Source organism: Otolemur garnettii, unplaced genomic scaffold (genome assembly GCF_000181295.1).
Source record: "Otolemur garnettii isolate 467f Iridium unplaced genomic scaffold, OtoGar3 scaffold00101, whole genome shotgun sequence".
Taxonomy (NCBI): domain Eukaryota; kingdom Metazoa; phylum Chordata; class Mammalia; order Primates; family Galagidae; genus Otolemur; species Otolemur garnettii.
The window spans coordinates 5,438,208-5,450,610 of NW_003852496.1; the positions used below are offsets into that span (position 1 = coordinate 5,438,208).

General features: G+C 45.8%; 1 protein-coding gene across 1 annotated transcript in view; it reads right to left on the minus strand.

Annotated features, from left to right (window-relative positions):
* Window positions 1-879: 879 nt before the first annotated feature.
* MRPS25 (mitochondrial ribosomal protein S25) overlaps window positions 880-12,403 on the minus strand; it is a 14,910-nt gene continuing 3,386 nt past the window's right edge. Inside the window, exons 2-4 of the mRNA XM_003796221.3 lie at window positions 9,730-9,836; window positions 2,568-2,655; window positions 880-1,269 (exon numbers count right to left, since the gene is read on the minus strand). Of these exons, the coding sequence (XP_003796269.1) occupies window positions 1,077-1,269; window positions 2,568-2,655; window positions 9,730-9,836 (388 nt within the window). The 3' untranslated portion in view covers window positions 880-1,076. The remainder of the gene's footprint in view (window positions 1,270-2,567; window positions 2,656-9,729; window positions 9,837-12,403) is intronic.

Here is a 12,403-nt window from a genome sequence, read left to right on the forward strand (position 1 = left end):
GAATGGAGGGGTGTGTGTACACTGCCAGACAGACAGCTCCAGTCAGACTCAACCACAACAGCCCTTACCTTCTTCAAGAAGAGAGTCTCAGGAAAGATTCAAAAGCCAGTGGGGACCATTAAAGGGTTACAGGACCGAGACAATGTCAATGAGCCTGACCCTGGCTCAGCACCCATAGCTCGGTGGTTAGGGCACCATCCACATACACCGAGGCTGGCAGGTTTGAAACCTGAAGCCCACGCCTACTAAACAACAAAGGCAACTACAACAACAACAACCAAAAAAAATAGCTGGGTGTTGTGGCAGGCGCCTGTAGTCCCAGCTACTTGGGAGGCTGAGGCAAGAAAATCATTTAAGCCCAAGAGTTGGAGGTTGCTGTGAGCTGTAACGCCTCACCACTCTACTGAGAAGTGACATAGTAAAACTCTATCTCAAAAAAAAAAAAGGCTTGGCGCCCGAGGCACAGTGGTTACGGTGCCATGCCAGCCACATACACCGAGGCTGCCAGGTTTGAACCCAGCCTGGGCCAGCTAAATACCATTGACAACTATAACCAAAAAACAGCTGGGTGTTGTGGTGGGTGCCTGTAGTCCCGGCTACTTGGGAGGCTAAGGCAAGAGAATGGCTTAAGCCCAGGACTATGAGGTTGCTGTGAGCTATGACGCCACAACACTCTACTGAGGGTGACATAGTGAGAGTCTGTCTCAAAAAGAAAAACAAGCCATGGCTTTACACCCTCCTCAGCTGGAAGCTCTTACCCCATGTTGCTGCAGTGATTAAGAAGTGTTTTATATTCCAGTCTATCCCTGGATCTAAGGGAGTAAAAAGGAAAAAGAAAAATACAAACTTAAAAAAAAAAGTATTGTATTGAGCAACGGAGCAGGGATATTCATTTAGCAGCATGACCCTCTTCCCTGCATCCTTTTACACAGGTGTGTAAAGGGGATGTTTTTATTGTAAAATTATTTCTAGAAGTCTCTCTGGGCACAGAATCAGGCCTCCCTGGAGCCAAAATAATCCCGTCTCAAGCTCTCCGCTGATGAGACAGTCATCCCAGCCCATAGTGGCACCAAGCCTTAGTCCTGGGCACTGGCTTTCATAGCAGCTTTGTACTTCCCCGTCATCTCCTTGGGTAACGGCACCAGGGCTGGGCAGGGCACCTGCCCTTCCACTTCACAGATGCACTCCCGCAGGCAGTACTTCCGCGGACCGAAGTTGGCTGGGTGAGAGAGCTGCTCCTTCTCCTGCTTCTCTCTCCTGAGGGTTTCCCTGCCGGACACCACAGATAACAGCATGGCTCAGCCAGGGGGCAGAGCAGGGACTTCTCAGCCATGGGAACCATCTATAAGCCAGGGAGACCCGGAGCTCTTGCCAAATAACCCGCCCCTCGCTTCCAAAGCCGACCCCTCCCTCTCTTTTCCCCGGTACCCCAAGGAGAGGAGCAACCCCAGGAAGGCCTGCTGCTGTACCCTCCCCCACAGGCTGCGGGAACAAGCCCACAGGGCACGATCAGCCTGCCTGCAGCACACAGGTGGGGCCCACAGCTCTATCTGGGACAGACAAGCTGGGACAGACAATCGTAGGATTCAGCCATCAAGAAAGGCCTGAGGCTGGGCGCAGTGGCTCATGCCTATAATCCTTGCACTCTGGGAGGCCAAGGCAAGTGGACTGCCTGAGCTCAGGAGTTTGAGACCAGCCTAAGCCAGAGCAAGACCCTGTCTCTAAAGAAAATAGCTGCACATTGTGGTGGGTACCTATAGCCACAGCTACTCGGGAGGTTGAGGTAAGAGGATCACTTTGAGGTTGCTGTGAGCTAAGACACCATGGCGCTCTACCCAGGGTGACAAAGTAAGACTTGTATCTCAAAAAAAAAAAGAGAAAATAAAAGAAAAGGGGGCTCGGCACCTGTGGCTCAAGTGGCTAAGGCGCCAGCCACATACACCTGAGGTGGCGGGTTCAAATCCAGCCCGGGCCCACCAAACAACAATGATGGCTACAACCAAAAAATAAAAATAGCTGGGCGTTGTGGCAGGCACCTGTGGTTCTAGCTACTTAGGAGGCTGAGACAGGAGACTCAGGGCTCGGACTTGAGCCCAGGACTTGGAGGTTGCTGTGAGCTGTGATGCCACAGCATTCTACCCAGGGGGATAGCTTGAGGCTCTGTCTCAAAATAAAAAAAAAAGGAAAAGAAAAGGGATGTGTGTGTCACAGGCCTTAGTGCTAAACAGTGCTAGCTCCAAACTGAGGTTCCCAAGGAGAGAAGTGTTAGCAGCCACAAGGGCAGTGTTCCAGCACTTTTCAGTTTCCCATCAACCCCAGGAGGGAAGGATGATCTTTGTCCCCATTTTACAACTGAAGGCATTAAATCTTACAGAGGTTCAGTGATTGGGTGAGCAGCAAAGCCAGGTATGAACTGATTCTATAGCCCAAGCTCTCCTAGGCTTACTGAGGCTCGCTGGGGCTCACCATGGGAATCTCTCTCAACATAATCCCCACTCCCCCCATCCTTCTCCCTCAAATCTCTGGGCTGAGAAGTTTGTTCCCTCCAGATCAACCCCACAACTCACTCATTCTTCCCCAAGATTTTTTTGACGTGCTCCATGATCTCCTTATTGCTCTTGGTCTCCACATCCACCAGGACTTGCTCCCCCGAATCTGTGAACAGGAAGCACATGGAGAAGAGAAGCTGAGACTCACAGCAACACTCTTCAGAAACACTTTAACAATAAAATACATACATTTGTTTACATTACCTGTAACTCTTCCTTTTTCCATATTTCTTTTCTTTCTTTCTTTTTTTTTGAGACAGAATCTCACTGTCGTCCTGGGTAGAGTGCTGTGGCTTTGTAGCTCACAGCAACCTCAAACTCTTGGGCTCAAGAGATCCTCCTGCCTCAGGCTCTTGAGTAGCTGGGACTACAGTCGCCCACCACAATGCCAGGCTAGATTTTTTTTCCTATTTTTAGTAGAGACAGGGTCTTGCTCTTGCTCAGGCTGGTCTCAAATTCCTGAACTCAAGCAATCCACCCTCCTCAGCCTTCTGGAGTGCTAGGATTACAGACATGAGCCACCATGCCCAGCCTAAGAGTTAAACCTTTTAAAACACTTCTAGAAGAAGACATAAGAGAAAATGTTCATGACCTTTCTTAGGCAAAGATCTTTTAGATGACATTAAAAACATGATTCATTTAAAAAAAAAAATCAATAAATTGAACTTAATCAAAATTCAAAACTTTATGGCTCAGCGCCTGTAGCTCAGCTGCTAGGGCGCCAGCCACATACACCAGAGCTGGTGGGTTCAAATCCAGTCTGGGCCTGCCAAACAACAATGACAACTACAACCAAAAAAAAATTGCTGGACATTGTGGTGGGCACCTGTAGTCCCAGCTACTTGGGAGACTGAGGTAAGAGAATTGCTTAAACCCAAGAGTTAGAGGTTGCTGTGAGATGTGATGCTACAGCACTCTACCAAGGGCAACATAGTGAGACTCTGTCTCAAAAAAATAAAAAATTCAAAATTTTTGCGATCCAAAAGACATCATATGTCACAGTCTGGGAGAAACTATCTATGATGCATATACCCGATGAAGGACTTATATCCAAAACTATATAAAGAACTCCCACAACTCTGTATTATCCAATTAAAAAATAGGCAAACTGGGCTCAGCGTCTGTAGTGCAGCAGCTAGGGGCACCAGGCACATACACCAGAGCTGGCAGGTTCGGATCCAGCTCCGGCCTGCCAATCAACAATGACAACTACAACCAAAAAATGGCTGGGCACTGTGGTGGGCACCTGTGGTTCCAGGTACTTGGGAGGCTGAGAAAACAGAATAGCTTAGGCCCAGGAGTTGGAGGTTGCTGTTGAGCTATGACGCCATGGCACTCTACCCAGTGTGATATAGTGAGGCTCTGTCCCAAAAAAAAGAAAAAATAGGCAAACAGGTTTGGCACCAGTAGCACAGTGGTTACAGCACCAGCCACAAAGACCAGGCTGTTGGGTTCAAACCCAGCCCAGGCCAGCTAAACAACAACAACAAAAACCAGGCATTGTGATGGGCACCCATAGTCCCAGCTACTTGGGAGGCTGAGTCAAGAGAATCGCTTGAGCCCAAGAGTTGGAGGTTGCTGTGAGCTGTGACACCACAGCACTCTACCAACGGTGACATAGTGAGACTCTGTCTCAAAAAAAAAAAATACGCAAACTATTTGAATAAATGTGACAAAAAATTATAATACCTAGTAATAAGCACATGAAAAGATGCTCAATATTAGTCATTAGGAAAATGCAAATTAAAAGCACTGTAAGATAGAGTGACTTTTTTTTTTTTTTAAGACAAGATCTTGCTCTTTCACCCAGGCCAGTGTGCAGTGGTATCATAGCTCACTGGAGCCTTGAACTCCTAGGCTCAAGGGATCCTCCTGCCTCTACCTCAGCACCCCCAAGTAGACTGGACTACTGGTATGAGCCACCACACCTGGCTAATTTATTTATTCATTTTTCTTTGTAGAAACGAGGTCTCAATATGTTGCCCAGGCTGGTCTCAAATTCCTTAGGTTAAGCAATTCTTGTGCTTTAGCCTCCCAAAGTGCTAAGATTACAGACATGAGTCACTGCACACAGCCTAGAGTAGCTAAAAAGTTATTTATTTATTTATGTATTTATTTTTGAGACAGAAGCCTGCTCTGTTGCCTGAGCTAGAGTGCAGGGTACCATCATAGCTCACTTCAATCCCAACGTCCTGGGCTCAGCTGGAGTCCCAAGTACCTGAGACTACAGACCTGTGCCACTCACTTCACTGGGCTTTTTTTTTGTAGAGATGGAAATCTCAGTATATTGCTTAGGCTGATCTTTAACTCCTGACTTTAAAGACCTCCAAAACACCTTCAAAAACACTCCTCCCAGGCTTGGCACCCATAGCACAAGTGGTTACGGCGCCAGCCACGTACACCAAGGCTGGCAGGTTCAAACCCAGCTCAGGTCAGCTAAACAACAATAACAACTACAACCAAAAAATGACCAGGCGTTGTGGTGGGCACCTGTAGTCCCAGCTACCCAGGAGGCTGAGGCAAGAGTTAAGCCCAAGAGTTTGAGGTTGCTATGAGCTGTGATGCCATAGTACTCTACCAAGGGCAACATAGTGAGACTGTCTCAAAAAAAAAAAAAAAAAAAAAAAAACACTCCAGTGCTTTGTACCTGGCCTAAAATTTTAAAAATTGGTCAGTGTCAAGTGCTAGTGAAAAAGTGGAGTAACTGGAACTTTCATACACTGCTGGTAGAAATGCAAAATATTACTGCAGCTTCAGACAGTGAATTAAGACCAAAAAATAAATACAAAGATTGGAAAAGAAGTGTTACTGTCTTTATTAGCAGATGACATGATTATACAGAAAGCCTAAAGGAATCAAGAAAATTAAAACTACTCAAAAGAAGTGAATGTAGGAAATTTGCAAAACACAACATATAAAAAGTTTTCTTTCTATCAACTGTACCTCTATATAGTTGTTTAGTTGTTAGCAACAAACTAGAAACTAATTTTTTTTAAATACGTAATACCATTTACAGGAATCATAAAACACACTCAATATTGTTACAACATGCATTGTCCTCAAAATGATCTATAACACAATTCCAACAGAATTCCAATCAAAACCCCAGCAAGTTTTCCAGAAACTGGCAAGCAGGTGTTAAAGTTTATATGCAAATGCGAAGAATCTAGAGCAGGCAAAGTGACTGGGCGTGGGAAGGAGGAATGAAGTTGGATTTACACCGCCTGATTTCAACACTCACTCACAAGATTACTATCATCTAGTTCCAAAACTTTCTCATTATCCTAGCAGAAAACCTGTACCCACCACAGAGTCATTCTGTTCCCCCAGCCCCAGACAACCACTTTCTATCCACAGATTCACCTATTCTGGACGTATCATATAAAGGGAATGATATGACACATGGTCCCTGGCTTTTCATTCTGCATATCTACAAGGTTTAACTGTGTGATAGCAAGTGCCAGTGCTTCACTCCTCTTCACAGCCGAGTAACCTTCCACTGTATGGACAGACCACACCATCTAATCCATCTGCAGTCAATTAATTTTTGACAAAGATGTAAGACACTCCAAATTTAAAACACAAAAATGAACCTCAATCCCTACCCAACTTTATACACAAAAAATAACTCAAAGATGATCAAGGGCATGGGCGGCACCTGTGGCTCATAAGGGTAGGGCGCTGGTCCCATATGCCGGAGGTGGCAGGTTCAAACCCAGCCCTGGCCAAAAAAAAAATGATGATCGGGGCCTAAATGTAAAATATAAAACTATAACATTCTCAAGGAAACACAGAAGAAATTTCTTAAGGCCTTGGCACTAAACATAAAAGAAAAAAAAGGGATAGAATTCATCAAAACAAAAACTCCTCTAAAGACGCTATTTTTTTTTTTTTTTTTTGCAGTTTTTGGCCGGGGCTGGGTTTGAACCCACCACCTCCAGCATATGGGGCTGGTGCTTTACTCCTTTGAGCCACAGGAGCCGCCCCAAAGACACTATTAAGAAAATGAAAAGCAAATGGCTTGCACCTGTAGCCCAGGAATCTGAGCCAGTGAGACCCCATCATTTAAAAGAAAAAAGAAAAGCAACCCACAGAGAAAATAATCACAATACATACATCTGACTAAAGAATTGCAACCAGAATATACAGGGTGGCCACAAAACCACCCTGTATATATAACTCACTAGAAAAACAAACATCTCAATTTTTTTTAAAGGACAAAAGACAAACTCTTACAAAATGTGTAGACCAGCCTAAGCAACATGGTGAAACCTTATCTCTTCAAAAAATGTTTTAAAAAAGAAGTATGTGAGTGGCCCATAGTACACAAGAGGATACTTATCAAATAAAAACTTCAGTGAGGCAGGTGCGGTGGCTCTCAGCTGTGATCCTAATGCTCTGGGAGGCCCAGCTGAGAGGATCCCTGACCTCAGAAGTTCAAAACCAGGCTGACCAAGAGTGAGACCCTGGGCTTGGCACCCATAGCACAGTGGTTACAATGCCAGCCACATATACCGGGGCTGACAGGTTGAAACCTGGTTGGGGCCAGCTGAACAATGACAACTCCAACAAAAAATAGCCAGGTGTTGTGGTGGGCACCTGTAGTCTCAGCTACTTAAGAGACTGAGGCAGAAGGACCGCATGAGCTCAGGAGTCTGAGGTTGCTGTGAGCCAATGGCAAGCTACCCAGGGCAACAGTGTGAGTTGCTATCTCAAAAAAAAAAACCTTCAATGAGATATACACTCATTGGAATGGCTAAAATTCAAAAGACTTAATATGTTGGGCAAAATAATGTTCCTCAGCTACGTTCATGTCCTAATCCCCAGAACTTGAGAATATATTGTCTTATACAGCAAAAGGGATTTGCAGATGTGACCAAAGGGCCTTGAGATGGGGAGATCATCCTGGATCATCCAGCAGGCCCAATTTAATTACATGGATCCTTAAAACTGGAACGTATCTGGGCTGTGGTCAGAGGTGATGTAACTATGGAAGAACAGCCACATACGGAACGTTGCTGGCTTTGAAGATGGAGCAATAAGGCCACAGGCCAAAGAATGCAGGCTGCCCCTAGGAACTAGAAAAGGCAAGAAAGTGGATTCCCCTGAGAGCCTCCACAAGGCGTAAGGCTCTGCTGATGCTTGGACTTCAGCCCACATGGGGCTTTTAACCCCCAGAAGTGTAAGACACATGATAAACTTGTTTTGTGTTAAACCATCAAGTTCATAGTAATTTGTCTCAACAGTCCTAGGATATTAACACAAATAACAATTCCAGCCTGGTGAGGATGTGAAGGTGCTAGAACCCAGACCCTACTGGCTAAAGTGTAAACTGTCACCAACCATTAACTGGCTGGTAGTTCCTAAAAATATCAAATATATGCCTACTATGACCCAGCAACCCCACTCTTAAGTAGATACCCAAGAGAACTGAATGTTTCTGTCTACAGAAAAGACTTGTACACAAAGGTGCTGGCAAGTATTCTCACTACTTTCCTCCTGAAGGCCCTTCAGCACACCACGCAAACGTCCCTTCAAGCAAGAACCTCCTGGGAGGAGACAGTGATCTGACAGAGCCCCAGTCCTGGTGTCCATGGTTCCCCCGGCCAGGGTCTAGGTCCTGGCTACTTTTGCCCAATGCAGAGCTAGAATGTCCCACTAGGCTGGAAAGGCTCTCGGAACTGTGTCTTCACCTGCAGATCCTCCCGCTCCCCTCCACCTCCTCAAGGCAGACCTACTCCTCAGCCACCCTCCTCTGCCAGGTGTCCTTCAAGGGCTTACCTGCATTGAATCTACTACTGACTATCTTAGCACCTAACAAAAACACAAAGGTTCTCCAACAGGTGAGTGGATGACGTGGGGTGTATTTAGAGACTGGAATACCACTCGGCAGTACGAAGGAAGCCACTGCTGAGATGGGTAACAGGGATGAACCTCAGACACAGAGAAAATATGCTGTGAGACTCTACTCATAGGAAGCTCTGAAACAAAGTGAATCTATGGGGAGAGAAATTGTAACGAGGGCTGCCTGGGTAGAAAGGAACTAACCAGAAAACGGCACTAAGGAACGTGCTGTAGTGATAGGAATACTCAGCATCTTCATTAGAGAAGCAATGACACAGGTACGGAACTGTTGGGACTCAGCAAACTAGACACGTACACTTGTGCCTGGCATTACAGGTCAATTATGCCCCCGTAAAGTTAATTTTTAAAACACAAAACTCACACAAACTGCCTCCTGAGCATCCTTCTCTCCCCCGCCAACCCTGCACCTGACCTTAATTACTGTCTGTTTCTCCCAGTACTAATGTCTGAACATAGTAAGTTTCTTGTTTATTCTCAGACCTGCTGGAATATAAGCTCCTCGAGGGCAGATCCTGGTCTGTATGGCTCCCTGACATCCCTAGAACTGTGTCTGGCCCCAGCACATGTTTTCTGAAAGGATGAAAGAACACAGTCATTTCGCTTCCTGAAGCATTTCCCAACCTATGCTTCCTCTGAGTCTCATAACCACGTAGATGTTTGGCCTTTGCTTGAGAAATACAGAAATGAGAATGTTACTTACTCAGGATGAGAGCTACTGCATAGGGAGCTGGGCCAGGACACCTGGTCTTCTGATTCTCCAGCACAGAGCCTAACTTAACATCACTTAGAGCCTAGTCCAAATGTGAACAGCACTGGGTAAATGCACAGCCCACAGAGGATGCACAGATGCTAAGACTTTTCAAGAGAAAGTGGTGAGCGCTGAGGGAAACAGACTTGGGGGATGGGGTGAGGGAGGCCAACCTAAGGTGCAGGGAAGGATTCCTAGAATAAGTGGTACCCAAGCCAAGTCCTGAAGGATTTAATTAAATAAGTAAAGATGGGTAAGAACCAGCATGAGCAAAGGTGTGTGTGGCGGTGTGTGTGGCAAGGGAATTTCGGAAAATTACTCATATGAGGCAGGGGACAAGGGAGGATAAGGCTGGAGAGGGAGGGAAGAGTCTAGATCTCAGTGGCCACTGAGTGCCAAAGAGTGGAGAAGCCCAAGGGGATGATAATGGAAATACCACAGCAGCCCATATTTCAGATCGTCCTGACTCCAACAGTAGGAGAAATGGCCCGGAGGGAAGGAAACGTCCAGGCACGTGTCCAGAGCCTGATGGTGCCTGGAGTGTGGTAGAGAGAAGCCCTCACTCACCTAAGTAGAAGCGCAGAAACGGTGATGGCGTCATATTCTTGAACATGATGATCTGCACCCAAGGGTTTTTGTACTGGATCTGAGGTACATTGAAAAATACAAATTTCCTGCAAAAGGAAAGAAATTAAACCTATGAAAAGCTTTTAACCTAGCATTTTTTGCATATGTATATTTTTCTAGGGAGAAAGTCCAAAGCTTTAATCAGATTCTCTGAGGAATGTGATCCACCCAAAATGAAGCTAAGAAAAACAGGCCAAGCGTGGTAGCTCATGCCTGTAATCTGAGCACTCCTGGAGGCCGAGGCGGGTGGACCACTTTAGCTCACAAGTTCAAGACTAACCTCAGCAAGAGCAAGACCCCATCTCTAAAAATAGCCAGGCATTGTGGCAGGTGCCTGTGGTCTCAGCTACTTGAGAGGCTGAGACAAGAGAATCCCTTGAGCCCAGGAGTTTGAGATTGCTGTGAGCTATGATACCACAGCACTCTACCAAGGGTGACCTGAGACTCTGTCTCAAGGAAGGAAAAAAAAACAGCTCAAAAGGTTTCTCCATTAGTGTATGGCGAATGGTACTGGGACTCCAGGATAGTCATTTGAAGGTAAAGAAATATGTATGCCAGATGGGTACACTCACGCCTGTAATCCCAGCACTCTGAGAGGCTGAGGCAGGTGGATTGCTTGAACTCAGGAGTTCGAGACCAGCATGAGCAAGAGTGAGACCCCATCTCTACTAAAAATAGAAAAACTAGCCAGGTGTTGTGGTGTGGTGGGTGCCTGTAGTTCCAGTTACTCGGGAGGCTGAGACAAGGATAGCTTGAACCCTGGAGTTCAAGGTTGCTGTGAGATATGATGATGCCATTGCACTCTCCCGAGGGTGACAGAGTGAAACTGTCTCAAAAAAAAAAAAAAAGCATAAATTGACTTAGTAAAATTTTAAAAAAAAGCATAAATTGACTAGTAAAATTTTAAAAGCACAGATCTTGACTCAATGATTTCACTTCTGCTTTTAGATATATTCACACTTGAATATAAAGACAAGTGTCAGTTTATTGATTTGTAACAGCAAAGGAACAGAACTGACTCCATGATCATGGAGAGAGGGCTGTTTATAAACTATGGGCCAGGAGCAGTGATGTACATGTGTAGTCCCAGCACTTTGGGAGGCCAAAAGGGGAGAATCACTTGAGGCTGGGAGTTCAATACCAGCCTGAGCAAGACCGGTTGATACAAAAAAGTTAAAAAACAGCTAGGTGTGATGTACCTGCAGTCCCAACTACCCAGGAGACTGAGGCAAAATGATCTCTTCAAGCCAACAGTTCAAAACCAGTCTGGGCAATATAGCAAGACCCCATCTCTACAAAAAATAAGAAAAATTAGCCGGCCGTGGTAACACAGGTCTGTAATCTCAGCTATTTGGGAGTCTGAGACAGGAGAAGCACTTGAGCCAAGGAGTTCGAGGCTGCAGTGAGCTATGATAGCACCACTGCACTCCAGCCTGGGAACAGAATAAGACTCTGCCTCAAACAAACAAACAAACTAGGACATAAGTGTGTATGGCCACCCTTGCCATCTTGAACTACCAACTCTAAGGTCCATGGAAACGGGTTTCCTCACCCTCTGACTTCACGATGAGTTCACCCAACAGGGAGTACTCACAAGAGACCAGAGAGAGTGGCTGAGCCAGCTGTTTCTTGCCCTGGCCCACCCTGGCTGTGCCCCAGGCCACAGGCTCCCCATGGGCAGCCCTCTTGGTGCTTGGGTTCCAACAATCACTCTCTTCCCTCACTTCAAGCCTAGGTGGGGACCTTGTACTATTCCTTGTAGTTCCCTTCCCCCATCCGTGCCCAAATTTTTGTAAACAGCTTCCCAAATGACCAGAATTAAATGTGCCCTATGCTTCCTGCCACAACCCTGTCCCAGGAAGGTCAGAAGCACAGTCTTAGAGCCAGAGTTTGCTCCAGCCTGGCAGCAAACTGTGGCTTCACCACTGCCTAGTTGGATGGCCTGCAGCCAGTGAGTGCTCCCTGGTCACAATGCCAAGAAGATGGCAATGCACCACCATCAGTCCAGACTTAGCTTGTCAGATACTTTTAAGAAGATAAAATTTCCCACCCAATAGATACTTTTAAGGGATTCACTCACACTTTCTGGGTGAGGGGCACACCTGTAGCTCTGACTTAAAATTTACAAAGCAAACTGTAACCATAATGTACATACCCCCATAATATACTAAAATAAACTAAAAAAAATTTTTAAAATTTAAAAGAAGATAAATTTGGAAGAATCAATGGAAAGCCTGATCACATACCCATTGGTTTGAGAACACTTCCATGATTGGGGCAGAATCTGCAGTTGAAATAAAACAAACAAACAAAAAAAACTCCAAGGAAAACAAAAGGCTATACAGAAACAACAAATAGGACAAGTTTCAGAGATGCCACCCAAGGGAAAAACCGGTTCTGGAAAAGGGAAAGGGGGAGCAGCCTCTGGAAGTGACAATTCTGACAAGAAGGCTCAGGGTCCCAAAGGTGGTGGCAATGCAGTAAAGATCAGACACATTCTATGTGAAAAACAGGGCAAAACCATGGAAGCCACAGAAAAGTTAAAGTCTGGAATGAGATTCAGTGAAGTGGCTGCACAGTATAGTGAAGATAAAGCCAGGCAAGGGGGTGACTT